Source organism: Agelaius phoeniceus, chromosome 15 (genome assembly GCF_051311805.1).
Source record: "Agelaius phoeniceus isolate bAgePho1 chromosome 15, bAgePho1.hap1, whole genome shotgun sequence".
In the NCBI taxonomy this organism is placed as follows: Eukaryota; Metazoa; Chordata; class Aves; order Passeriformes; family Icteridae; genus Agelaius; species Agelaius phoeniceus.
Window position 1 is genome coordinate 15,569,643 of NC_135279.1, and position 26,313 is coordinate 15,595,955.

The following is a 26,313-nucleotide window of genomic DNA, read 5'->3' on the forward strand; positions in this document are numbered from 1 at the left end:
AGGCTCAGAGGCCTTGGAAGTGTTTTCCTAGTTTGGAAGTGTGTCACACACTGGGTGGAGGCTGATATGCAGGGCAAATCAGAGGCAGGACCAAAACTTCAGGGACTGCCAGGAGTGGGGAGGAAGGCCTGAGAGGACCTTTAAAGCAAAGCACATAAAGTTATAAAGGATCAAGGAGGAGAGGGAGGTGCCACACCAAGAACAGCTGTCATGGGGACAGCCCTGGACAGAGCCCTGCACTGGAAATGAGCAGGGCCAGGCTGCAAATACTGACACCAGGAAAAGCATTTTGGGGAATAGAAATCATGGGAAAGGGATGGCACCTTCACATGGGCAGGGAACTATTGCTCCAAACCCCTGTGAGACACCACCATGGTCATATACAGGGTGTGCAGGAGATCTAGATAAAGGTTTGGGTCTCCTCATGTCATTCTTTTCTCCCCAGGTCATTTTCTGCAGCTGGTACATGTCACAGATCCTCAGCAGTGTCTGCTCTGCTGCAAATTCCTGCCTGCAGGTCTGTGATGTGCTGTGCTGGGTGAGCTGCCAGCAGCCCCAGCCCTCAGCCCAGCCCTCCTCCTCAAAGGTAAAACATTTTAACCTAAACAGGATGAATGGGATTTCAGCTCATGTCTCAGGGAGGGCCTCGACCTAATCTGTGACATTTTGCAACCACAGGGGGTGAAGGTCTGCAGAAAGAGATTTTTATTTTGTTTTTGTAAGCAGCCAGCATGGCTGGAAAAACCACACCAAATTTCAGGCACACAAAGCTCCTTCCACCTCTAAGTTTGCAGAGCCCATCAGCTGAAGCAGCCCAGCAGCTGACCCTGACTTGTTAGCAGCTATAATGCAGTCAAGTTTGATTAAATGTCCATCCCCTGACTCTCTCAGGAGCCCCAGTTTGCAAAGTTTGTGGATTGTTTGAGCTCAAGACCCAACTGCTTCTCCTTTCAGTTCTCAAATTCCCTGGTTCAGTCCCAGGTGCATTGGCCAAGATGATGTCCATCATCTCCTCTAAAACAACAAGCAAACAAACAAAGGAGATGCTCTCCTTCACACCCCCCTCCAATAAAGTGCCTTCAGCAGCTAAAACCAAATCCCAAGTATGGGAGGCTCATAATGCCATGGTGAGAGTTAGCAAGGCAGCAGCTCCCCTGGTGATTATAACAACACCGGTGCTTGAGAAGAGTCTTTGCTTCAAGGCATCTGGAATTGCTCTTGCAAGATCCATTGTCAAATGAGCTTTTTCCTTTGTTTAAAAATGTCAGCCCAAAGACCCCTGCCAGAGTGGTGGTATAGCCTGCTTGGGTTCACTCTGGCTCCCACAAGGCTTCAACAGTCCTCTTTGCCCCTCCTTGTCTCCAGGCTTAATTAGGAAATCATTTATCTTTATTGGCACTCTCTTTCCCCTGCTGCTTTGGCATTATTTTTTTTTTTTTGGCCTTCATTCCAGTGCAGTGAGCTGTACAGGGAAGACCACAGCCCCATTCATTGTGGGTGGGGAATAATCTACAACTGGGAGCCCTACAAGGAAGACCCCAGCAATGAATCTGCTCAAGTGGCATGGCCTGAGGGACTACTGTACAGAAACAGGAGAGGAGGGTATCCCTTGGCTCCACTTACAGGCTAACAATAGGGATTCCTGGTGATACTGAAAGTAGGACACCACTCCCAGGGGATGTCATATGGTCAGCCTGTCCCAAACTGAACTGCCAACCCTCTCCAATCTAATGATATGCCTCCTTCATCACCCCAGCAGTGTCCCCTGGTAGAAGAGCACACAAAGGGAAAGGGCTGTAAGGACAGGCACAGCTCAGGGACTCCCAGGCTCCAGCTGAACCTCTGCGTGTCCCAGGCTGAGCCTTGAGCATGACTTCAAGAGGGGAAGGTTCTCTACACCTCCACAAGCAAAAACTCCCTTGGCTTCCTCCATAGCTGGCATTTGACCATTTGGATAGTCAGAAAGTCAAAACCCAACCTGAATTTCTTGGGAGCCTCAGTCAGACCTCAGACACACTCAGCCAAAAATGGCATCACTTTGGCAGCTTGGGGGGAAAGCCATTCACTAGGCTGGATTTCCACTACCACAGGCTCTTTCTTGGTAATTTCTCTGGGTTTCCCATCAACTGTGCTTTATTCAAATGGAGATGGAGATAAAATTCCAGCCAATAATTTCTTCCACCTTAAAGAGGTTTCCCCTTCGTGCAAGCCGGGCTTGCCCCAGCCTGTCACTAATTACAGATGGAACATGAAGTTCAGAAAGGAGGAATCAGAATTGTTCCCCTCCCTCCAGCAAATATCCATTAAAAAAACCTGATTCCTCTGCCTGATGGCACCAGAGGTTTTGCTGGTAAGTTTAAAAAGAAGAGGGAAAATGATTGATGGAAAAGCTGAAGAGCTGACATGCAGTTAAGTGCTCCTCTCCTCATTACAACATACACACCCCTTATTTTGAAAGAGATCCCCTATTCTAGAGATCAGATAAAAACCCAATCACCAAAAAAAAAAGTGCTTCAGTCATACTTTCTAGGTAGAAACCTCAAGGCTCTTTACATACATGGGGAGGAAAGCCAGAAATTAATCACAGAGAGCAACCAGGTTCTTGTCTCCCATCCTATTCCTCTGCATGCTAAAGATCTCAGAGCTGGGGACAGATTTCAGCTGTGCCCAGCTCTGCCAGGGCCTCACAGGGCCAAGGGAAGCACAATGGACATCGCTTTGCTGGAGGGCTCCTTTTGCCTGGCTCCAGCAGAAATCTCTGTAAGGTATTACACTTCTAAAGAAATGATCCTGTGCACCTGGAAGTTGAAATGATCCTGCACAGCCTGAGAAGTTTTTGCCTCGTGTATTTTCCCTGTGAAGGTCCCTCCCCAGTGCTCCATTTCTGGCCCTCTGAAATCCCCACTCTGAGCTGAAGGGAAGCCCAGAGGATTATCTGGAGACCAGTGTTATCTCTAAGTGGAGCCAGATGTATAAATCCCATTATTCCTAAAATAATTGTTATAGAATAAGATGTCCTTTCAGAGATTTACAGTTTGGGATGCTTCTCCTTCCCTGGAGTCCCCTCCCAGCTCGCTGCAAGTAATGCTCTACACCCATATCACATGTCCCTCCACTAAACTTGGCCCCACCAGCTGCATAATGAAGACATCAAAGTCATGAGGGCTCTCTCAGCCCTCAGCCTGCTCTGAGCAGTTTTCAGTGCTTGTTCCATGCAGTCAAGACCAGAGGCAGGCAGCTCCAATGCCAGGGGACACTCTGCCTCGGGGTTTTCAGCTCTGGGGCCCAGCAAATGGGGACAGAGGTGGCAATGCCAGGGTGGGTGTGCACAGACCCGCCCAGATGCTCTCAGGGAAGTGATCCTGCACTGCTAAACAAGGGGCAAATGCTCACTGAGGGGTAATTACCTCAGAACTGTCCCACAGAATGGCAGAATCGTTTAGGTTGGAAAAGCCCTCTGAGATCACTGAGTCCAACCATTCCCAGCACCGCCAAGGCCACCAATGAACCAATGTGTCCCCAAGTGACACATCTACACAGGTTTTGGACACTTCCACCACTTCCCTGGGCAGTCTGTTCCAAAGCCTGACCTCCATTTCAGTGAAGATGTTCTCCCTAACATCCAAACCCCCCCTGGCACAGTTTGAGGCCATTTCCTTTTGCTCCTGCTCAACAGCTGCTGGAGTCCAGTCTCCACAGCCTGGTCCCAGCACAAGACAGTCACATTTTAATGGCAGCAGGGAGCAGAAGATGGGATGGGAAGCAATTCTGGGGATGCTTTGGGCTCACCCCTTTGCTGCTGAGGGAGTCTCAGACACCAGAAGAGGCAGATGCTCAGCTTTCCTTAAAATGTTTATCCTTGGGCTTGCTTTGCCAGCAGGAAGCCCTTCCAGCACCACACATCTTTGGCCTCTCACTGGAGAGCCAGCAAGTTTCCATGGAAACTGGTAAATGCAAAATGATGACTTGACAGCAGAGTGCTGAGGAAGGGGGACCAACTCCCTTGCATTGGTTCCTGTCCCTGGCCCAGGGGCTGCCTGTCCCCTTGGCTGGGGGTGGGATGTCACCCTGCGACAGCTCCATGCTGGGCAGAGGAGGAAGGGCTGGGACACTGGGAGCACAGCAGGGCAGTGCTGGCTGCTCTGGGGCTGGTTCCTCTCTAGCCCTGAGGGAAAGCACTCCCCAGCACCCTGGGCATTCCCACAGAGTGTGCTGCAGGCATTTCTCCAGGGCATCCCAGCCCCAGCAGCCACTGCTAAACAACCAAGGCCACGAGAATGACAAGGGCCCCCAAAAACAGCGAGGGCAGCAGAGGAGAGGTGTGGCAGCAGCTCTCTGGCCACAGAGAGCAACACACAACTTTCCCAGGCCTCTCTGGGAAAAGTCTGTGAGAAAATCAGAAAAAATAATAAAAAACAATCTTATCTTCACTTGCTACACCTGTTGTGATCATGTAGAGTGTGTTCTAAAGATTTGTTCACCAAAAAGTAGTTTCTTAATTAGCCAATGGTGATGATGTTTAGATTAGAGGACCAATTAGGTCCGGGTGTATCATAACTGACTATAAAAGCAAGGAGTTTCTTAATAATGATAATATAATAAAGACATTGATCAACCTCCTGAGGAATCAATAGTAATTATTACCCAGCTGGGGGCCCATTACTGTGACAGAGAGAGGCAGGCACAGCTCTGCCCTGGCTCTGCTGCCTGCAAGCCCAGACAGCACCCAGTTATCCTGGAAGCACTGACCACCTCTCTGCCTCGTCCCAAAACAGCCACAAGCCCCAGAATTATTACAAAGGAGGTCAACCATCTTGGGTGTGACTCTGAAACCAAACCCAACAGGACTGAAATTAAATTTGGGCAATTGGCAACGCCCCATTCAAACACTGAGTGATTTTTTCTAACTGATTTGTAGTGGCTTCTAATTCTAAAAATTGCTACTCTAACAAGTCCATGATGACCTTGTATTCACACACCAAGAACATATGTTAGCAAAGAATTAGAATCAAATTTTCCAAGGGGTCAGGCAGTTGCAAGCTGACTGTTGCTGGCTAGGTCAGGATGTATGAATGCAAACATAGCCATGAAAGTGGAATAATTTTAAGATACATCATATCTAAATATTGGGCCTTGAGAAATATCAACATGGATTCATTTTAATCCATTCCCTGTGAGAACCCCTGATCTTGGTCACTGGGACCTCTTTCTCCAGCTGTTCTAGCCCTGCCTGAATGAGCTGGGGCTGAGGGTGACACTCACTGAATGAGGTGGTGTTGAGGGTGACACTGAATGAGGGGGTGCTAAGGGTGACACTGAATTAGGGGGTGCTGAGGGTGACAGTCACTGAATGAAATGGTGCTGAGGGTGACACTGAATGAGCTGGGGCTGAGGGTGACACTGAATGAGCTGGGGCTGAGGGTGACACTCACTGAGAGCCACCTGAGAGCTTTGCTGGGTGGGGACTTTGGGGCAGATGTGAGGGAGCTTGCCCAGGGTGGACAGATGGAAGGATTTGCACAAGGCCAGGTCTCTGCAGGTGACCATGACCCCTGATCAGTGTTGTGAGGTAATCCTGCATCTCAGCCCTGCTCAGTGTAGAGGAGAGAAGGCTGGGAGGGGATCTCATTCATGCACATAAATATCTCCAAGGGCGGTCAGAGGATGGTGCCAGGCTCTTTTCAGTGGTGCCCAGTGACAGGACAAGGAGCAATGGCCATAAACTAAACCATGAAAAATTGCATCCCAACATGGGGAAGAACTTCTTTATGCTGAGGGTGGCAGAACAGTGGAACAGCTGCCCGGGGAGGGTGGAGTCTCCTTCTCTGGAGACATTCCAACCCCACCTGGACACATTCCTGTGTCACCTGCTCCAGGTGCTGATGCTTGGCAGGGGGGTTAAACTGGATGATCTCCAGAGGTCCCTTCCAGCCCTAATTTATCATTCTGTGATTTTTCAGTGGCCTTAGGTGCTTCTGTGTCCACCTAAATTCAGAAGGGAACAAACCAATTCCTCCCACAGCCCTGCTGCTGAGTGATGGGGCAACAGCTGGGTTTGGGTGCCTTCTGCCTCCAACCCTTAATCACAGAGCAGGAGTCACCCCAGGCAACCTGAGCTGCCCACAGCTACCAGGGAAAGCCTCCCCATGCACAGGACACCTGCCTCAGGTAGCCAGTGCCTCCCTAACCCCAGGACAGCCCATCTACAAACCCAACACCTTCCCTGTGTGTGCCCTGCTCCTCTCCCCGTGCTCTCTGAGGTCACTGGGACCTTACTCACTCTCCTGGCCATGGTAACTGGGCTGAGCATGGTCCTGTGGCTCTGAGGGACTGCTCAGCAGAGATTTGGGGAGCACAGCAGCACCTCCAGCCCCAGCCCCAGCCCCTGAGTGAGCAGAGGCAGAGCAGCCCTGTGTTGTACTTACTTCCCATTCCCATACTTGATCCGGATGTCTTTGCTCTTCTTCAGCTCCTTCCCATCCTTAAACCATTTGTAGGATGGCTGAGGGTTCCCAGCAGTCGCCTCACATTTCAGGGAAATCTTCTCACCCACGTGAACATTTGGGCTTTTCAGTTTCTTCAGTTTGGGAGGAGCAGCTGGGGAAAGAGAAAGGGGACACTGTGAAACCTGCCCCTCTCAGAGCTGTGCGCAGACAAGAGGAGCCCCCAAACCCCTCCCCTGGCCAAGCTCCTGCTGCTCCCTCTGCCATGAGGTGATGGAGAGGGGGAAAACAGCACCCAGGGAAGGAGCAGGAGTCAGGCACATCCACACAGGGAACAGAGGGAGGCTCTGGAGGCTCCCCATGACCAGATCTGATGTTCCACAGAGCCCTACCCATGCAGGCAGTGCCCTGTGTCTCCTGTCCCTGCAGAGCTTTGCTGAGCTCTCCCAGCACACACCAGCTTAAACTCTTCAGGGATTATTTTTCCCCTGCTCCTGGCCATTGCTGCTGCAGATTTCCAACACCTTCAGCAGCCCCAGGCAGAATGGGTCAGTGCAGATGGAGCAGAGGGAGCAGCCCCCTGTGCCCCACATGCTCCAAATTTGCTGCAGAGACCTTGTTCAGCTCAACACCAGCAGAGCAATCATCACTGAGAGGGGCTGCAAGAAAATCCTGCATGTGTAAGGATTAGGAGGGGAGGAACAGCCATTTATTCAGGCTGCAAGAAGAAAAGTGAAAGAATAGGTATTTTAAATGGTTTTGTGCCAGCAGTGTCAGGCTGGCCAGCAGCCTCTCCAGCCTGGAGCCTGGCTCTGCACGTGGGTGTTTCAGAGAAGTGATTTTTACCATGCACCTGGAACATCAGACAGAGAGGGAGACACTTCTTATCAATCTCTGCCAGGCTTTATATTAAGCCTGACAAGAAAGGATTAGCAGGCTTGCAATTTTTCTTTCAACTGACAGCTCTGCACTCTTCTAGCTCCCTTTTTCTTTCTCAGTACTAACCTTTAAAAAGGAAATAGCAACTTGCTGGCTTTGCCTTAAGAATATTGGTAACAATGGCTTCTCCTTGTCTGAGGTGTGTTACTGATGGATAATTTCCTCTTTCTAATATGCACAAACCACCTTCTAATTGCTTTGTGCATTCTGATCTTGTGAAATGGCAGAGCACTCAAAGGCTGAGGGACTGGATGGGTTTCATCAGAGCAATCACTGTTCTACAGACTTTTGTATGTCTCCTCTAGTTCTTCATGCCAACTAAGTCAGTGCAGGTTGATAGTATTTAAAGACTGCTCTCACCAAAAGGGATCTTACACAAAATAATAAAAAGCACAGCCATCATCAGGAATATGCTCCTGAGGTAGGAACCTCTCAGCTCTCTCATATTCCTGATGGGAGTGAGAAGATAAATTGTCCTTAATCAAAAGGATCCCAGATAATTGTCCTTAATCAAAAGGATCCCAGCATGGATAGAAATGGAGCAGTTCAGGGTGACAGGAGTGAGCCAAGCAAAGCTCACAGTGACTGAAAGGCAGGCCCAGGGCTGGGGGTGGGTAACGTGGGCTGGTCCCAGGCACATCACACCTTGCAGCTGCCCTGGATCCCTGCAAGTGTCCCAGGCCAGGCTGGACAGGGCTTGGAGCAGCCTGGGGTAGTGGGAGGTGTCCCTGTCCATGGCAGGAGGTTGGAATGAGATGAATTTTAATGTTTTTTTTTAAGGTGGATTCAACCCAAACCATTCCATGATTTTCTAATGGGACAGGGAGAGCACAAAACCATTGGGTCAGCTGCAGGCAGTGGTTGCAGGCTGTGCACTGAGATCTCTCACACCTTCCCAGGTCACTGTGCTTTGGCACAAACAGGGACTTCTGACCAGAAATGATCTCAGCTTTCACCAAACTTTAGGAATTCTGTGAAAATCCAAGGTGTCATGGGTTTTGTGAAGCCCATATCCCTGATCCTTGCCTGGAAATGGGTTGCCCAGAAGAGCTGGAAGGCAGTGAAGGGAGAAGAGAGCTGGTCTCTTCCCAGAAGACTGCATGGAGAGCCAGGAAGGTAAACAGGACCTTGCTTTTATAGGGGTCATTTTGGGGAATAGAGAAATAGACTCTCAAATATTTATTCTGTCTGAATGTGTGTGTCAGTCAGCTCCTATGGTACCCCGAGGTCACCCTGTCCCATGCCAACATTATCCATACACCTTAAATACAGGGAAGGTCCTGACCTTGGCATGGCTGCATCTGCCTTGTTTTATTTCCAGCCTGGTGGTCTGCAGAATTATGAAGCAGGCAGCATATGGACAGAATATGGGTTAATTTGGACTGAGATACCAGTCACTGAAGGGACAACTCTTGTCTCATTTCAGAGAAGACACAGGTGTGAAGAATTCTGATATTTTATAAGCTAGAACCAGGAGTAGGATGTAAAGTTCAACTGGTGTTAAAACTGATATAACAACTGAGTCCTGAGGCATGAAAGAATATTCTCCTCTTGTCTCCTTTCCATAGTTCTATGTGCTACCATCACCCTGAGTGGAAGGGAAACTGGAAAATGCTGGGAGAAAGGGGTGTCAGCCCTGCCCCTCTCCACCAAAATGCTGGCAAGAGCAGAGCAAACCCCAGGAACCTGAAGCCTGTGGAAGAAGAGGGCCAAGAACAAGCAAGGAACTTGATCTCCCTCCCCACCAACATGAATCATGTCTCACCTAAACCTCTGCACATGCCACCAGTGATGATTACAGGACATTCCTGAGCAGGCAGATCCAAAAAGACCAAAGAGCTGACACACACACAGAGTGTCCCACCCCTCCAGCAGGGAGTCCTGCCCAGAAAAAGGGAGGAGAGCATCTTTCCACCCCAGTCTACATGGTTTTGGTGTCTCCCTACAGGAGGGAAAGAGACAGTGTATTCAGCTCCAGGCCACACTTGATGGACTCCATGGACTGCAATCCCCCAGCTGAATCAGACAGAGCAGTGAAAGGGGAACCCAGTCCCAAAATATTCTGGACTGTCTGGGAAAAGGGCTGAGCACAAAGAGGCAGAGCTGTGCTCCCTGACACATCTGTGCCCTTTCTGCTGCACTGCAGCAAGGCTTGTGCTTGGACAGCAGCGTGGGAAGAGCAGGCAGAGCCCCAAGCCTGGGAAACAGCATCCAGAGCCTTGCTCTGGGCAAAAGGGAAGCCTGGCCTTGCTCTCTGGGATGGGCTGGAAAGCCTCACTTCATAATTCCTGCTGCTTTCAGAAAAACAGAGAAATCTTCATTTAGAGCCATTCAGTGCTGATGACTCTGCTTAATTCCAGACAAAGACTTTCCTCTGGTTTTCACTCATAAAAAGTTGAAACTGCAATTCTTATTCATAGTCTGAACTCCTCTAACTTTGGCTTCCAGCCAAGAGATCTCTGCCTTTCTCTGGTAAATTTGAATCCCATCTAGCAACAGAAACCCCTTCCCTTTTTAGGTACTTGTAAACTATGACTGAATCACCTTTCAACCTTCCCCAGCAGTAAACTAAAGTAGCTTGAGGGGCCAGAGCAGCACATGGAGTGCTAATACTGGAGTATGTCAAAATTTTACATTTAGGTACACTTTCAGCTTTTGACCCATTTCCCATCTCTGCCCTGTCCAAATCACAGAGTTGCAGCTCAGAAAACCACGAGTTTAGTTCAAAAAGATCAGAGGATTGATTTTGAGTGCCTCCTTTCTTAGTGCTCTGAGCATTTGGGGGTCATTTTAATCTCCTCCTCGTTTGATACATTTTCCAGCCTGCTGGAAAAACAAAACCACAAGCTCCACACATATCAAATCAGCACACTATCCTGGGCAAACAGCTTTAGATGTGTGCAGGCAGGGTCCAGGTCTAATCCATTATGTCTCCATCAATTCCCAGCTTCCCAGCCTCCTCCACACAGGTGGGGCCAGGGCAGCTCCTGTCACCCAGGGGTCACCCAGGTCACCCATCACCCTGGACAGGCTGAGCTGAAGCTGCAGTTCCAGCTCCTCACCTTCTGCTTCCCATGGAACAGCCCTGCCAGATGTGGTCTCCTCCACAGCTGGGCTGGCAGCACCCCCAGCTCAGCCCCCACTGCTGCCAAGTTCACCAAAACCTGGGGTTTTGGACTTGAAAAATGAAGGGTTTGGCTCTGCTTGTCAGACTGAAGCTACAGCTCAGGATCTGTATCTCTGGTCACCTTGCAACCCTGTCAGCCCCTCCTCCATCCAGATCTGTGTCTCCTCTCCATGGGGTGGAGTATCACCAGCCTCACAGTGCCTGAGCTGCTGGACAGAGGAGCCTGATGCATTTCCAGGCAATTTTTCTAAGTGACAACCACGTCAAGGGTATGTCATGCTGCAAAAACAAGTTTAATCCTGGTAGAGCTGAGACCAACAAGAAATACAATTTTTCTCCAGATTTTTGCTCACTCCAAGGTCAGATGAAACCCAAGCAACCATTAGATCCCATCCTACACTAGTTGTGTGAGCTGAAAAAATTAACCTTGAAACATGCCAGAGCCAGGATGGACAAATGCACACAATTTCCTAACTTGTTTTAAGAACCACATTTGACAAAAAGACCTTTACAGGAGAGGTTTGTCCTCTGATAGCAGTCCTGGTACCCTCTGCCTTCTCACAGAGAGGAGAGGGTTACAAAAGTCTGAAACACTGAGCTCTAAACTGCACGATATGAGTTGTTTGAACATCCACCATAAAAGGACTTACATGTACACACTGCTTTAATTAATTCACTTCTGATTACACTTGATATAACACTGAAGTACCTTGATGATAACAACACCTCTTTCACTTCTGGTACCTGCAGTATGCCTGCAAGCACCTCAGAGCCTCAACTCAAAACATCATTAATCATCCTCGGGCAGAGTGCCCAAACAGAGTCCAACAATGGAGTGGTGACAAAACCACATCCCACCCACAGAGCATCCTACATAAACAACCCCTCAGCAGCAGAAGGCAGGAGCAGCCAGCCTGGGAAAGGTGCTCCATGAGCTCTGGAGCAGCCAGCAATAGCAGCCACAGACTCTGCCTCCTGAGCTGTGGGGATGCTCCACACAGACACATCTGGCATCTCTGGGTGCCTGATGTCATGAGCAGATGGGATTTCTCCTCTGGCCACCTCCAAGGGCTGCAGTCTGAGGCTGCCCCACACTGCCTGGCACATGGAGGCTGGCAAAGTGTTTAGGTGGGTGGATCTGGAGGCCTGGGAGCACAGGATCCTTCTGAGCTTGAAGTCCTTTGGGCATGGAAAAGGGAAGCTGAAAATGCTTTCTCACAGGAATAGAAGAGATGCAAGGAGAGTTAAGACCTATAAACTCACAGGTGATCCTTGCCTGTATCCAAGCCATGGCTTTGCACACAAGGCCCCCACGTGAATGTCCCCAGGTCAGGACACCCCCCTGTGCCAGAGCTGGGGGGCAGGAAGGTGCACAGGTGATCTCTTGGAAAGGAGCTGTGTTTCTCAGCCTGCCCAAGCCTTTGGTCTCAGCACAGCCCTTCCATATTGGTGCTGGGGCTTCCACAGGGCTCTTGTGCTGGGCTGGAGCAGCTGCACATCCAGAGGTGTCTGCATGGGTCTGAGCTCCCAGCTCTCCCCACAGGAACCCAGACACCCAAAGGATGCTCCAGGCACAGTCCTTGAGTCTTCCAAGCCTCATTGAAGGACAATATCTGGGGCATGAAACCCACCGGAGCCAGGTCTCAAAGGCTGCTGGTCCCTAAGCCCCTTCTGGAGAGGTGCCTCAGATGGGAGTATTTCAACATGGAAAATTACAGAGTGCATCTTTCCATAGGATCTGTTTTGCAGCCTCAACTTGCTCCAAATTCAGGCACAAACATTTGCCAAGATGGCAATTCCTAACTGAAAGGAATTTTCCCCATTTCTGTCATCTCTAGTGCAAAGTAAGGACATGTGTTCCTGGCACATCACCCTGCAGGCTGGGACACCAGACACTCATTGGGGGTCAGCACCCTCCCCACTGTGATACATCTCACTTCTTGCCTGATGCAGTCCCACAGGCTCCACTGCTTTAACCAGAGGTGATAGTTCTTTGCCTTGGCTTTAATTTGGCCTTTATTTGACAAGGAGACAAACCTGAAGCTCAGCAGCAGCTCCTGATCCCCTGGACTTTGTTTCAATACTGTCTGCAAATGCCAGCCTGTCAAAGAAGGGACCCACTCTGATGAAATCTCCCTCCTGCCAGAAGGAATGGAAACATGGGTGAAAAAAAACTCACAAGACACTCGGTGTTCGTGCTCCTTTTTCCCAGGTTTTTATGGAGAGGGCAAAAGGCAGTCCCTGCTGTGCCCCAGGCAGGCTGTGGCGTGCACAGCCTGAGCTCTGAGGGGACTCAGCTCCTTGGTGGCAGGGTCAGGAGGACTCCTCAGAGTCTGTGAGCCTCCAACGCCCCTGGAGGTGACAGGGCAGCATTTGAGTGAAGCTGTAGAACAACCCTGGCTTTATTGCATGGGTGGACACAACGTCCACAGACCACACACAGCCCAGAGCCTGCGGGACAGAACCTTGGTGTGACACTGACACATCGTCCCATGCCAGCCTCGACCCCCATGGGTAACTACAGCCTCCAGACCCAGAGGATTAAACATAATATAATATCTGGAATATGATTTACACTTCAGGCAACTTATGTTTCAGTTTATGCCAAAGCATGGTCAGACATTCTCATGGCAGTCTTTGTAGCCACTGTCTCAGATCTTGGTGTGCTGAGCAGGGGTACGTGACAGGTAAACAACAATGACAAATTTAAATTTCCAAGGGGCAGCATTTTGCTGTAACCACTGTTTGACCTTGTAATTAACAAATAGTCATGTTTCTCCAGGAGCAGTGATCATGGAGTCATGGACCCATAGAATGGTTTGGGTTGGGAGGGACCTTAAAGCTCATCCCATGGACAGGACCCCTTCCTCTATCCCAGGCTGCTCCAAGCCCCATCCAACCTGGCCTGGAACATTGCCAGGGATCCAGGGGCAGCCACAGCTGCTCTGGGCACCCTGTGCCAGGGCCTCCCCACCCTCAGAGGGCAGGGACTCCAAGGCAGGAGCCAGCACTAGAGCCCGTGCCTCACTTGGGACATTTACACCTCATCTCCACTGCCTGAGGGAATACCTGTGCAGCAACTGCAGAGAACAGCAAGGGTTAACAACCCAAAGCCCTCCAAGGACATGGGGGATGTCCCTGCTGCCCTGCCTCTCCCACAGAGGTATTCCAGGAGTCAGAGGCTCATCTCTGCTCCTGGGAGAGGCCCCACTCTGGGAGCTGGAGATGCAGGTGTGACAATGCAGGAGCCACCACTCCAGGTCTGCTGGGGACCCCTCAGCTGCCTCACACAGAACAGGCAAAGGTGGAAAGGACACAGATGACTGGAGGGTCTGAGATCTGTGGATTTGGGGTTGGGATGAAGTGTGGAAAGCACTTTGCTGAAGCCAGAACAAATGCGTTATTCCTCCCTACATGTCCCATACCTTCCCTAACACACAAGTTTCTTTTCCTTTAACTAAGTTCCTGTAGCCTTCTGTCTCAGGGACAAGTGACTACAACAACAATCTACAGCACTATTATAATTTTTTTTTAATCTATTCAAATTGAGGGTGACCAAATTTTCATGACCATTCCCATCACCAAAGAAAATTGACTGGAAAGTTACAAGGCAGGTTTGTTGATTTAGGTTTGCTCTCTATAGGATCCCTCTGGTAACTCAAACCATGGGATCTTAGAGGTCTTTTCCAACCTTAATGATTCTATGATTCTACAAAAAATGTGCCACAAAGCCAGAAATTCCACCCTCCTCTTACAAATCCTGGCTCCACTTATATTTAAGAGCAACTGATAAATTCCTCCTTCTCTGTCTTGCCCACAGTTAAAAATCCAGTTATTCTTCTCTCCAGTGAAAGTTTTGAAATTGGGGTATGATTTGGTGGAGAGCCTGGGGCTGAAATCTCAGCTCCATTGAAATCAATGAGCAGCTGGTCACTGGGCAGGGATGTGCTCCCAGTACCCAAATTGTTAAGACAGCTGGGCTGTGCTTTTGCCACAATCCTGGAGGCACCCATGCACAAACACCCACCTGAAGAGCACAACTCCACCAAGGCATGCACATGCAAATATCCAATATTAAAATCCAGGGGCTGAAGAGCTTGAATTTGCCAAACCTAGTACTCTATGAACACTAGCTGGTTTGCAAACAATGTAATTGGAGTAGAATTGCTATTGTGTTTGTTTGTTTTGAATATTTTTGGCCAGGAAGTTGTCCTGGAGGTATAGTTGAGCATAAGTGGTCTGGTGGAAAAATGTCACTCATTCTGTTCCTATTAAGACCAAAAACAATAGCCACACAAAGACAGCAGCGACAATTTCTGCTCTTCATGCCTCTAACAATGTGTTTTCAACCCTAAAGGCAACATCTTGTTTGTACCGAATTGATTCTGGGATCATATTTTATATAATCAAATATATCTTTGAACAAAGATATGTTTTATGAAGTGCTCAATTTCCAGATGACCTTGGAAACAGCAATTCATAAAATATAGCTTTATCTCTATCTTCACAATCAGCTAGAAAAATTGCCCACCCATGCTTTGTGGACTGCCAGTCCAGACCCAGCCAACAAAGAAATTACCCCAAGCATCCAAAACTCTAAAATACATTAATCCTTTGTTCCAGTCACTGAGCACTAAGCACAAATTACTTGCCCTAGAACGCTGGTAAAGACCCGGGTGGCATCCATCATCTTTCAATCACCAGAGGAAAGTGATTGAAAAACTCACCCCAGGAGACAAAACAATCTAGGTTAGCAGAAGAAATCCTCATTTCATTAAATGTTTATTATGAAATCTGTACATGAAACCATATATAGACCCCTTACGTCATGGCAAAGCTGAAGGGTAAAAGCTTTCAGAATACAGGGAAGAATTTGCAGATGCAAATGACCATTAGTGGAATGCCATTGGTTCTAGAAAGGGATGAAAAAAACCCTACTGGATGTTTTACAGCTTTATGAATCACAGGACTACTGCTTTAAAACACAGATAAGAGCTCAGTTTGAAGGGAGCTGAAATTCCTGTAACAGGGACTGCCTGTACCACCTGGGCTCTCCAAGGATGGGAGGACCATCATGGACTGGTGGGAGCACTGCAGGGAGAAATTTTATTCCCTGGGAGGGTGGCAAGGCCGTGGCACGGGGTGCCCTGAGCAGCTGTGGCTGCCCCTGGATCCCTGCAAGCGTCCAAGGACAGTTTGGACAGGGCTTGGAGCAGCCTGGGATGGTGGAAGGTGTCCCTGCCATGGCAGGGGTTTGGGATGAGATGGTCTCTCCCAGCCTGAGCCACTCTGGGATTCTGTGATGATTCTATGACTCAGGAAAACCTGCAAGAACAGGACCCACTGCAGTGTGGGGGCACAGCACAGCCCTAAACACACACACCAAGTCCTTCAGGTAAATCAGGATAGGGGCCACTGCAAACAGGAGAATGTGACCGAATCTCTGAGTGAGGTGCCAGGTTTGCCACACAAACCTGACCCTCCCTGCCCAGCCTGAACCCCTCACAGCCAGGTGAGCAAGGGAAGGACAGGGCTGCAGCCAGGCAGCACAGCACTGCTGGGCATCCCTGTCCTCCTCCCTCAGTTCCATTGTATTCAAACAGAATGAGCACCACAGAGGGGGTTAACTAACGAGGGGTGAGATCTGAGGTCAGGGACAGCAGGAACCACACAACACCTCACTGCAGCGATGCCTTAAGTTTTAGCTTTCATATTTCCCAGATTCTGTGCTGCATTTTTTCATATCTTCCAGATTCTGCACTGCATCAGTATATAACTCTGAACTTAATATAAAGTGTTAGCAAGTTCTCCTCACAGTTCCGTCAGACAAAACAATCCTTTTCCAGCCCAAGAACTGAGGATATTGTTGCAGCTTCAGGCCCAAATATGTAACCAGCAGTGAATTGAGGAGAGCAATCTGGGAGGATGGGACTGCATAACCTGGAGCTGTAATTGGACAATTAACCCCAATATTTAAATGGACCAAAACTTATAGAAGTGTGAAAACTCATGACCCATCATCCATCTTGGGTGTAGCCTCGGCTGGGCTCTTGCACTTGCCAAGGTGCATCCTTTGAAGGCCTTTTTAATAAATCCCTACTTTATTCCCTTAGCCCTGTTTAGTCTCTGCTCTAGGTAGCCTCTCAAGGCATCAGCAGAGGGTCTGGTAGCCCCAGCCCACACCAGCCCCATCCCAGCAGAGGATCCACCTCCTTCCCTGCCCCAGCAGACTTCCCTGTGAGAGGTAGCTTTAACGAGTGTTTTCAAACATGCTTCACTTCAGCAAGCAGGGAAAAATAAGAGAAACTTGGGATCATTTGCAAGATGTTAATCCAGGGCAGGCAGAGGTCAAGTGAAGGTCAGATGCGACAGCCCAGCTGGCAAAATTTTTTTGCTGCTTCAACTTCTCAGGAAGTTCTGGGCCAGAGAACATCCTGATGTTTCACACACAACCAGGTGAAATGCCACACAAAGCAGGGACTCACAGAAGAAAGCACTTTAATATCTGGAGAAATCAATTCAGTGAGAAGCCTCCAATGCTGAGGTGGAGATGTTTTATTTTTAACCTATAAAATAATATTCTCTAGCATTCCGTGACAAAAGCCAGCCACTTGCAGTCGTAATTACAATATTTTTTTCCCATGTCTCTGCCTACTTTGAAAGTTCACCATTGTCTCTGGTGAGAGACAAATCCACCAGAGGGTATTTCCAAAACAGAAAGCCCTGTTTTTATCGGGATCTCCCCACAAGAGACCCCAGGGCTTGCATTAGAGACTTGTTTGTTCTCTGTAATGTTATATTGAAAGATTAAAAGTTTTGCTGTTGGTTGAAGAAAGGCTTTAAAGCACTTGGTACCAGAAGTGACCGCAGGTCTGGTTTTCATCCAAACACAGGAAAGAAGCTAAAGATCATCCCTGAGACAGCTTTTCCACGAGCCCAAATCCCACCGAGCGTGGATGGAATTACCACCCCTCACCATGGCACTGTCCCAGTGCCCCCTCACCCTGGGTCTGAGCCACTCTGGAGCTCTGGGCACAGCATCTGCTCCCTCCCAGGGCTGAGCCACAGTGGAAGCCAGCGGGATGAGGAGAGCAGAGACCCTGGCAGGCAGAGCTCCCCCAGCCCGGCCCAGGAGCCAGGCAGAAGGGCCACCCTCGTCCCTGGGCTGCAGGGAAGCAGCAAATGGAGCTGTAAATTCCGACTGGGACTCTGGGCACTGCCCAGTGGAGACACTAACACAGCGTGTCTCCTGCCTTGTCCAGAGTGCGGCTTCCCAGCATTGTTCTGAGCAGCTCCGGACCCCCACTGGAGCACAGCAATGGGTGGCTTCCACTGAAATGTCCCCCAACCAAGCTGATTTACAGCTGCCAGGAGTCTCCAGGATGTCAGCTCTTCCTGATTAATTTTTTTATCCTTATTTTCCCTCGTTTTATATTTGAATATTGCTTATTGCGATATTCTTCAGAACTATTCTCTGGAAAGCCATCCTGGCTAATTTTTGGCTTGTAAATTGCTCATGAGCAGTTTGTGGCTTGTGTTTTAAAAAAAAAGAAATCAAGAAACTCTGGCTCATTTTGGTTGGATGAAGAGATTTTGTGGCCTGCATCAATTCTAGTCCCTGACAGCAATGACAGAGCTCTTATTATCACAAACATACAGTTGCAATTTTAAAATTTGCTTCCTGTGACTCTTCGTTAAAATTTAATCAACAGTTTCTGTTTCCACAAACATTTCTCTGGCAGAAAGATCACTTTATAGAATATTCATAGGCAGCAAATGAGAAGGAAGGTAAAGCAAATTTGACTTTGTGATGAGAGCCAACCCTTGCTGGCTGTCCAGCGACTTCACAGAGGGATTTAGGGAAGAGGAACACAGGAAGGTGTAATTTTCTAGGAGCCATTGCAGAACACAAGTGACTGAAAACAAAGACCAATGATGCAGCAGCAAAATGTGGGCAAAGAGGAGACAATAGGCACCGTGGTGATGGCCCAAGCAGGGAAATTATTCCGAGTTCAAACTGGACAGGGTTTATTGACCTGCTTCATGTCCAGCTTTAGGTCACAAAATGGGAAATTTCACCAAAATGGGCAGCAGATCCTGCACAACACAAACAACTTAAGGTGAAAACCAGAGTTCTGAACAAAAGATGGTTGTTGAGCAAAAAGCTATTAATAGTGCTGGGTTTTATCCCAGAAATGTTGCGTAAAGTGGGACAATTCACATCCCTTCTCTGTGCTTCCATTTCCTCTCTCAAAGATCCCACTTAATATATTTGGGGCAGGGACTGGCTCTTGTTATGACTCTGTGCTGTGAATAGCACAAGGGGAACAATGCTGCAGCCAGGACCTCTGGATGCCACCACAAATGCCATTTTAAGCAGCAGTGACAACAAGCGGAAGGAGTTTGGGATCCAAGGAGGAGACCTGGGCAAAGACAGGGCACAATGCAGGTTTCATCCTGAGCTGTAAGCATGGGTGTTCTCCTCTCCATGCAGGAATGACAAAGGAAAAGCAAGGAGGCAGTGGAGCTGGACAGGTAAGAAGGGTCTGCACTCAGAGCATTTGCTAAAGCAAAATTCCTGCAGAGCTGCTCCTTCACCTCTGCAGTCCCACTGCCCCCCCTTCACCATCTCCCCAAGCCACTCTTGAGCATGCCCATGCAGAGGAATGCAACCACCTAGAACCCAAAAAGGGATTTACAGGGGCCTGAGAACACTGCAAACCTGATGGGAAGAGTGGGGTCTCCTCTTCTGGAGAACACTTTTGTAGGAAATGTTCAGTCTAAATACCCCATGCATGTGACTTCGTTTCAGATGAATCTGTAGAAGCTACAGTGGTGCTGAGGAGCTGCCCTGGAAAAGCTGGATAGACCTTTGTGTCTACAGAACTAACCTGGAAAGGTCCAAAGACAGGGTTCAGGGGGACAACAAATCACAGGATTCCAAGAATGAGCTTGGAAGTACCACTTTTGAGCAGATCACACTCCTGCTCTGAGGGGGGATCCATCCACCTCACCAGGACCCAGACACACATCCAAGCTGTGCTGCACATCCACACTGCATCCCACAGGGTGCTCCAGGACCTGGATGGCTTCTAGGATACAGCTGACCCCGAGCCCACAATCTCACCAGCAGTAGATTGATCCCTCTGGCCTCGGCCCTGGCAGAAAGGCTGTCAGGACAGGGCCCTGCCCAGCAGGTGATGGGAGCCCAGTCACTCTGGCAGCTACTGAGAACTGTGAGGCTCTTCTGGCCCCCAGGTGCAAAAGAGATGTTCCATCATTCCAAAGATGTAATCCATCTCTTCTTTTGTCCTGTCCTTTACACTATCCCTTCTTCCTGTTCTCTTCTCCTTGCCCATGGCAGCTGCCACCTACCACAGGTAACCAAAATCACTCCTCTTTGTCCTTACTGTCTCAGTCTTGGCTGTGAGGTTGATGATTTTTTTTTCCTTGGCAAAATCCATTATCTTGAAAACCTTGAATACCACTCTTAACCCCCAGTCTCATCCTCCTTTCATTTCTGGAGATGCTGACTACCTCCCTCATCTCACTGAAGAGCTCCCAACAGCTTTGTCTCCATGAAACCCAGAGGGCCTGAATCCTGAATCACCCTCTCAGGCAGACCCCTGAATACTGGTGCTGCTTTTCTGCTTTTCTGCCTGTTTGGGATGGAGCATGGGGATCTCCACTGTCACACACAGCTCAGAGACACTTCAGTGCTGCTCTGAGGCCGTGGGGTCACACTTTCCCCCTGGCTGCAGGCTGTAGAAGCTGAGCTTCCACTCACAGCCCATGAGAAGTGACTGCTGGTCACCTGCTGCCCTGCCTGTCCCTGCAGCAGCCCCTCTGCCCAATGGCCAGGCCTGGAGCACCACGAGAATAAAACCTTTCTGCTCACCCAGACGATGCTGGTTGGAGCTGCAGGACCCCTGCACATGTTCAGAGGAAGGATTCACCCCAGATTTTGTAGTCACAGGACCCCTGCACACATTCAGAGGAAGGATTCACCCCAGATTTCGTAGTCACAGGACCTCTGCACACGTTCAGAGGAAGAATTCACCCCAGATTTTGTAGTCACAGGACCCCTGCACACATACAGAGGAAGAATTCACCCCAGATTTCATAGTCACAGGACCTCTGCACACGTTCAGAGGAAGAATTCACCCCAGATTTCGTAGTCACAGGACCTCTGCACACATAGAGGAAGGATCCATCCCAGATCTGCTTTTCTAATGGTGCTTTTCAGCAAGGACCCACACCAGCAATGACCCAGCTCTCACCCTAAGCCAGGGGATCATGGAGATGGAACATCCCAGTCGAGCACAGCCTACCCTATTATGCTTCTCACCTCATTTTTCAACTTGTGCCCCTCCCTTTGTAATTTGGTGGTAAATAAATGCCTGGACAAAATATCAGCTAATTAACTGGGAGCGTCGTCGTGAGCACGAACAAAAGCTGAATGGACACCTCAGACAGGATCACACAGCAGCCCTGCCCCGTGAAGGATATTCTGAAAAAACATTCCCAGGTAACTGACAATGAACAGATCCCAGCTCATCAGAGCCCTCAGGGCTCCCTGGATGTGCTGCAGGGTCCCAAGGAGACCTTTCAGAGGTTAACTCTGTGCAGCCTCCATGGAGGGCAGCAGCTGGCACAGCTTCAGCTCCCAAGGCTGTGCCCTCCTTCACTCCCCTGACAATTGGACACACTGCTGTTTATCCTAATCCATTGTTCATGGTCCTCCCCACCCAGTTCTCAGCCCATGTGATGCTCTCCTGTCCTCACCAACTGGAATTAATTTGGGGTGCTAGGGCTCTATCAAGGCATTTCACTGACATCTAAATGTTGGCAAAGAATTACCTGCTGTCATAAGATATTCTGGGATTTTATCAGATACTCAGAGTAAACACACAAGTCATCACATTTTTCTGGGGCAGCTGGCTTGTACTTCCCAGTTCCTCAATGATCCTCTGAATAACCACTCAGCTTTGAGAGGGAGATCCTGGTCAGCAAGGATTGTTTATCAACATAAACTTTATTTCCCCAGAATTCCCCTCTACTGGCGTGTTATATAAAGCTGATGCTGCTAAAACATTCAGCTGAACTTAGGTCAAGAGAAGATGGCTTTTGAAAGCCTTCCAATGGTTCATTTGCAATAAATGGCTGAGAAATAAATCATTTCAGCCCTGATGAGTCCCCAAGCAGCCAACTCTGTTAGCAGGGCAACTCCAGCAGTGAGGAGCAGGGGGAGGCTTCAGTGACACACGGGGACTTGTGACAGGCACAGAAAGCAGCCAGGGAGGACCACCAGGCTGAGGGATCCTGACATGTTGGGTCTGACCATGCTCCTTGACCCTGCTAGACATGAACCCCACTTAATGCAGCAAGTATCACTTACTGCTTCTGAATACTTCCCAGTGGGGAAGCCTTCTGCATTCTCTCATGGACAGGGCTGCTTTCCTGCCCTGATGCCCAGAGGCACAAAACCCCTGCAGGGATTTCTCCCCAGTTTACCCAGATGACAGCATGCCTGTTCCTCATGTAAATTCTGCCTCTCTGCCAGCCCTGCCATGCAATTGCCTTCAGTGGCTGCAGTCACACATTCCAGGGGGTGCAAATGAAACCAGCCAGGAGCAGCCAGGGATGTCTGGGCTCCCACCTTTGGCCTCAGAGAGACTTAGGGAATGCCACATTTCTGTGACTTTTTGTACTGTCACTGTGTCCCTTCTCCTTTCAGACACCTCAGGTTTCGATCCTGTGGGGTGCAAGGTGTTTCAGGGTCCCTCCCTGCTCTCCCAAAGGCAAAGGACTTTAATTGACAGCCAGGAGTTGGGATGTGAGACCTTGGCTCAGCAGGCAGTGTACCCACAGATCACCTTCAGCTCCCCAAAGCATCATTCCCCAGGGCTGGCATGGTGGGACTGAGACAGTGCTGGAGGGCTGGATTTGAGGAAAACACTTCAGGAAGCCTCATGCTCTGGCCTGGGTGGGACACAGATGACAGCTGGGTGAGCAGCCCAACAGCTCAGTGAGCACCAAAGCTGAACACCCTCCCAGAGGCCCCTCCAGGAGCTCTGAAGGGCTGCTGGCTCAGGAGAGCTCATCCAGGTGAGCCCCAGGCTGCTCTGACAGGTTTGGGCTCAGCAGCTCCTCCCAGGGCAGTGCTGAGGAAGGAAGGGGCACTGCCAGCTCCGTGCTCAGAGGCTCCTCAGGAGGGCACCAGCAGCCCTGGGGCAGGCTCTGCTCAAAGTGCTGCCCCTTTTCTGGGTACACAGAGAACAGCCTCCACTGCCAAGCCCTCACCTCCTGTGCAGTGCTAACCCAGGGCCAGCTCAGAGCAGAGCTGCCCCAGGAGCCCTTGGCTGCCCACGTCCAGTGCAGCTGCTCCACCAAGCACAGAAGTTAAAAACAGCAGGCTATTATCCTTTTCTGCAGGATAACAGGGTGTAAGGCAGGACTCTGGTGCAGAACAGTTCTTTCCCTTTAAATTCCCACCCTAGGCCAAGCATGTTTTGCAAGAGCCTCCCTGTGCAGACAAGCCCTGAGGCTCCAGTGCAGAGAAACGCTGCTGCTGCTGCTGCTGCTGCTGCTGCTGCTGGGGGAAGCACCCAAAGCCTTGTGAGGCAGGACCAGGACTGCAGGGGAGCAGCTGCTGTGCCTGCATGTGGCAGGAGAGATGGGACAGGCCAGAGAAATGGGCTCTCCATCACAGAGGAGACACTCAGGGTCTCTTCTGACCTGCAAAAAAAAAGACCAGGAAGAAAAGAAGGGGAAAGGAGGAGAGGAGGGGACAGACAGACACCAGACAGGCAGCTCTGCTCGTTTGGAAATCATGAACTGGGAAATCATGAACTGGGCCTCTTGTCCTTCTTGAAAATGGTGATATTGAACTACACAGAAGGACATTTCCACTTAGAGATGTGTTTGGGGCTTGCTGTTACCTTTGATGTTGTCAATGTTAGGGCCCAGGTAGGACACGCTGTCTGTCCTGCCATGACAAAGGGTAAGAGAAATTGGAGAGTCACAGAAAATAAAGCAAGTACAGCACCTGGGGCTTCACGGGAAATACCAGATTATCACAGCCCTGGCAATAAAGCCCAAACTGCTGGCAGTGCTTCAGATTACAACTGCTCCTTTCTGCCCTTCCAAGACCCCAAAACGAACAGGACACCTACCTCACCCCACCAGAGAACCAGAGCTCTGACTCACAGAATCTCCCTCAAGACATTACCAGCACAAAAATGTTACAACACATGAAATGAGCAATGGCCCTGCCAACACAAGGCTGCTTCTTAAAATGGCATGGCCTGCCCACATTTTCTAAATATAGGATAGACAAGGAAACCTCTCCAGAAGTCCTAATAATCAAAAAAACCTAACCAAATATGTGCTACATGGACAGAGGGGGTTTGAAAGGTGTTATCAACTATTTCCACTGCCCTACAATTTCTGCCACTCCTGCTTTCTCTTCTGTCCACCAGCTGCAGGTAGGATGGATAAGCTTGACCACAAAAAGGAATAATTCCTGAATTGCAGCTTAGGAAAGTCCCAAGCAACAAGAGCAGCATCACAACTTCTCATCTGCAGATTCAGGAGGGCAGCCTGGGAGCGTGCCAGGGGAAGAGCCAGAAGTATTATTGGAAAGAATGAAGAATCTTTAGGTCTGTGGAAGCCAAGTCACTTGGCAAGGGCAGGGCTGCAGTGCCCACCCCATCCCCAGCAGGGCAGATCAGCAGCACTGCACCCTCCTCAAGGAATGAGCTGAGAGAGGAGCACTGAAGAGCCAGAAGGGCTCTGTGCTGAGGCTGCCCAGCCCCAAGTTGTGCTGTGCCTTTACTGCTGCTCTGCCAGCCCTGGGATCCAGCAGCAAAACCCCCTCAGGACACGTTCCTGGAGCAGTGCCCCTTCTCCTGTTTCCCACAACAGAGAGCCAGGATCGTCTGCCCACACAACATTTTTCACTTGACAGCTTTTCTTTGGTTACCAACAAACCTTTTCACCCTCATGCCTGGAAGTGCACAACTGTGAATCAGGAAAGCTGAGTCAGACCCTCAGCCCTGGTGGCTGCTGCAGAGCTGCCTGAGTGCCACCAGAGCATGGGCAGTGGCACTGCCCTTCTCCCCAGCCTCCCACAAGAAACCCCAGGGCTCATTCCACCATCATCTGAAACCATTCCTCCAGAGTTCAGCATTTTCATATTTGCCAAGATATTTGGTAGGGAAAATGGATTTAAACTGGAAGAGAGTAGGTTTAGATTGGATGTTAGGAAGAAAATCATCCCTGTGAGGGTGGGGAGGACCTGAGGTTGCCCAGAGCAGCTGTGGCTGCCCCATCCCTGGCAGTGTCCTGGACAGGGCTTGGAGCACCCTGGGACAGTGCAAGGTGTCCCTGCCCATGGCAGGGGATGGAATGAGAAGAGTTTTAAGGTCCCTTCCAACCCAAACCAGTCTGTGATTCTAAGATCCTGTGATTCAAGGTGACCCTCCTGAAATCCCTCCATGCTTCTTCATGGATCTTAAACCTTGCTATCCAGGACTCTCCCTGGATCCACATGTGTCTGTTTCTGACAGCAGAGAGGTTTCCTTATTCCTACATGGTCCCACTGGCCCTGCTGGACAGAAAGAGGGGGAGTCAGGGTTCATCAGGGTGGGCAGTGGGAAGGACACCCGGGAATAGGCAACTCATGCTGCCTCCCTTCTTTCTGAGATGAACTTTTTAGGATAAAAAGTTCAGATTCTGGACAAAGAGTTTTCATACCTGGAAGAACTGGGAGAGGTAACCCAGGACTGATTTGAAAAGGTTCTTTCAAGCAGAGTAGCAGCATGGTCATTATAATTCACAGGCTGCTTTGGGTACCAAGTCATCATTTCATGAAAGATCTGGGGTAATTTTAGCTTTGGGCTGACTCCTTTTTGCTTGGTCATATAACTGGCATCTCTGCAATGTCAGGATCTCTCCTGAGATGCAAGTTTTAGCTGTGTTTGTTACCCCACAGCTATCCAGAGAGTTTATTTTAGCATTCATTAAACGTGCCTCTCACGCAGCCTCTCGGCACAAATACAGAAACCTAATCTCATTTATTGACAAATGTGAAGCAAAATATACTTCCATGCCAAGGAGTTCATTGCATTCTTTGTCCTTGCCCTTCAGGCAGAAGCCTGAATGAGCAGATGAAACACGAAAGATCTCTGCAAGGGAAACAAACTGTGCCTGGGGCAGTGATCAGGGGACTCCTGGCCTTGGACACACATCCTGCCCTGCTCCAGCCCCTCCACCCCTGCATCCTGTGGGCAAAGGACCTGTTAGCAAGGCTCTCTGGATCCAAACCACTTTAATAATCAGCCTTTTTCAGGCATCATGGCAAAGCAGCTCGTTCTGCTCGTGGCAGAAGGCAGAGCCAGTGCTGGGCTCTGCTGAGCTGTGAGCTGGAGCTGCTGCTGTGCTCGTCCATGATGGCATTGCAGGGCAGGGCAGGCTGAGGAAGCCCTGCCTGGCACTGCCAGCTACCCAAAAGGAGCAATGTACCCCAGCTGTGGGCTCTGGGGGTCTCCCAAGCCTTTTCCCCACCAGAATTCCTCTTGCCTCCAAGCTCTGCAGTGGAAGCTGGGCAGGTGAGGGTTTGTTTTGCTGTGCAGTGCAGCTGAGGTTTCTCTCCTGCAGAGAGCAGCAGTCTGCAGGGGCACAGCTGAAGCTGGTTACCCTTGTGCACAAGGACTGTGCTGGCAGCTCAAAGATCCTCCCTCCTTCCCTCCCTCCACCCTGCCCAACTCCACATTCCTCTCTGCCAGCCCTGCCCCACTCCCC

General features: G+C 49.8%; 1 protein-coding gene across 4 annotated transcripts in view; it reads right to left on the reverse strand.

The window, feature by feature from the left end:
* Positions 1-26,313, reverse strand: part of NRG2 (neuregulin 2) — a 160,549-nt gene that overhangs the window by 52,703 nt on the left and 81,533 nt on the right. For all 4 annotated transcript variants that reach the window (XM_077186505.1, XM_077186503.1, XM_054642950.2 and 1 more), the window contains exon 2: positions 6,426-6,597. In XM_077186505.1, coding sequence (XP_077042620.1) covers positions 6,426-6,597 — 172 coding nt within the window. The remainder of the gene's footprint in view (positions 1-6,425; positions 6,598-26,313) is intronic.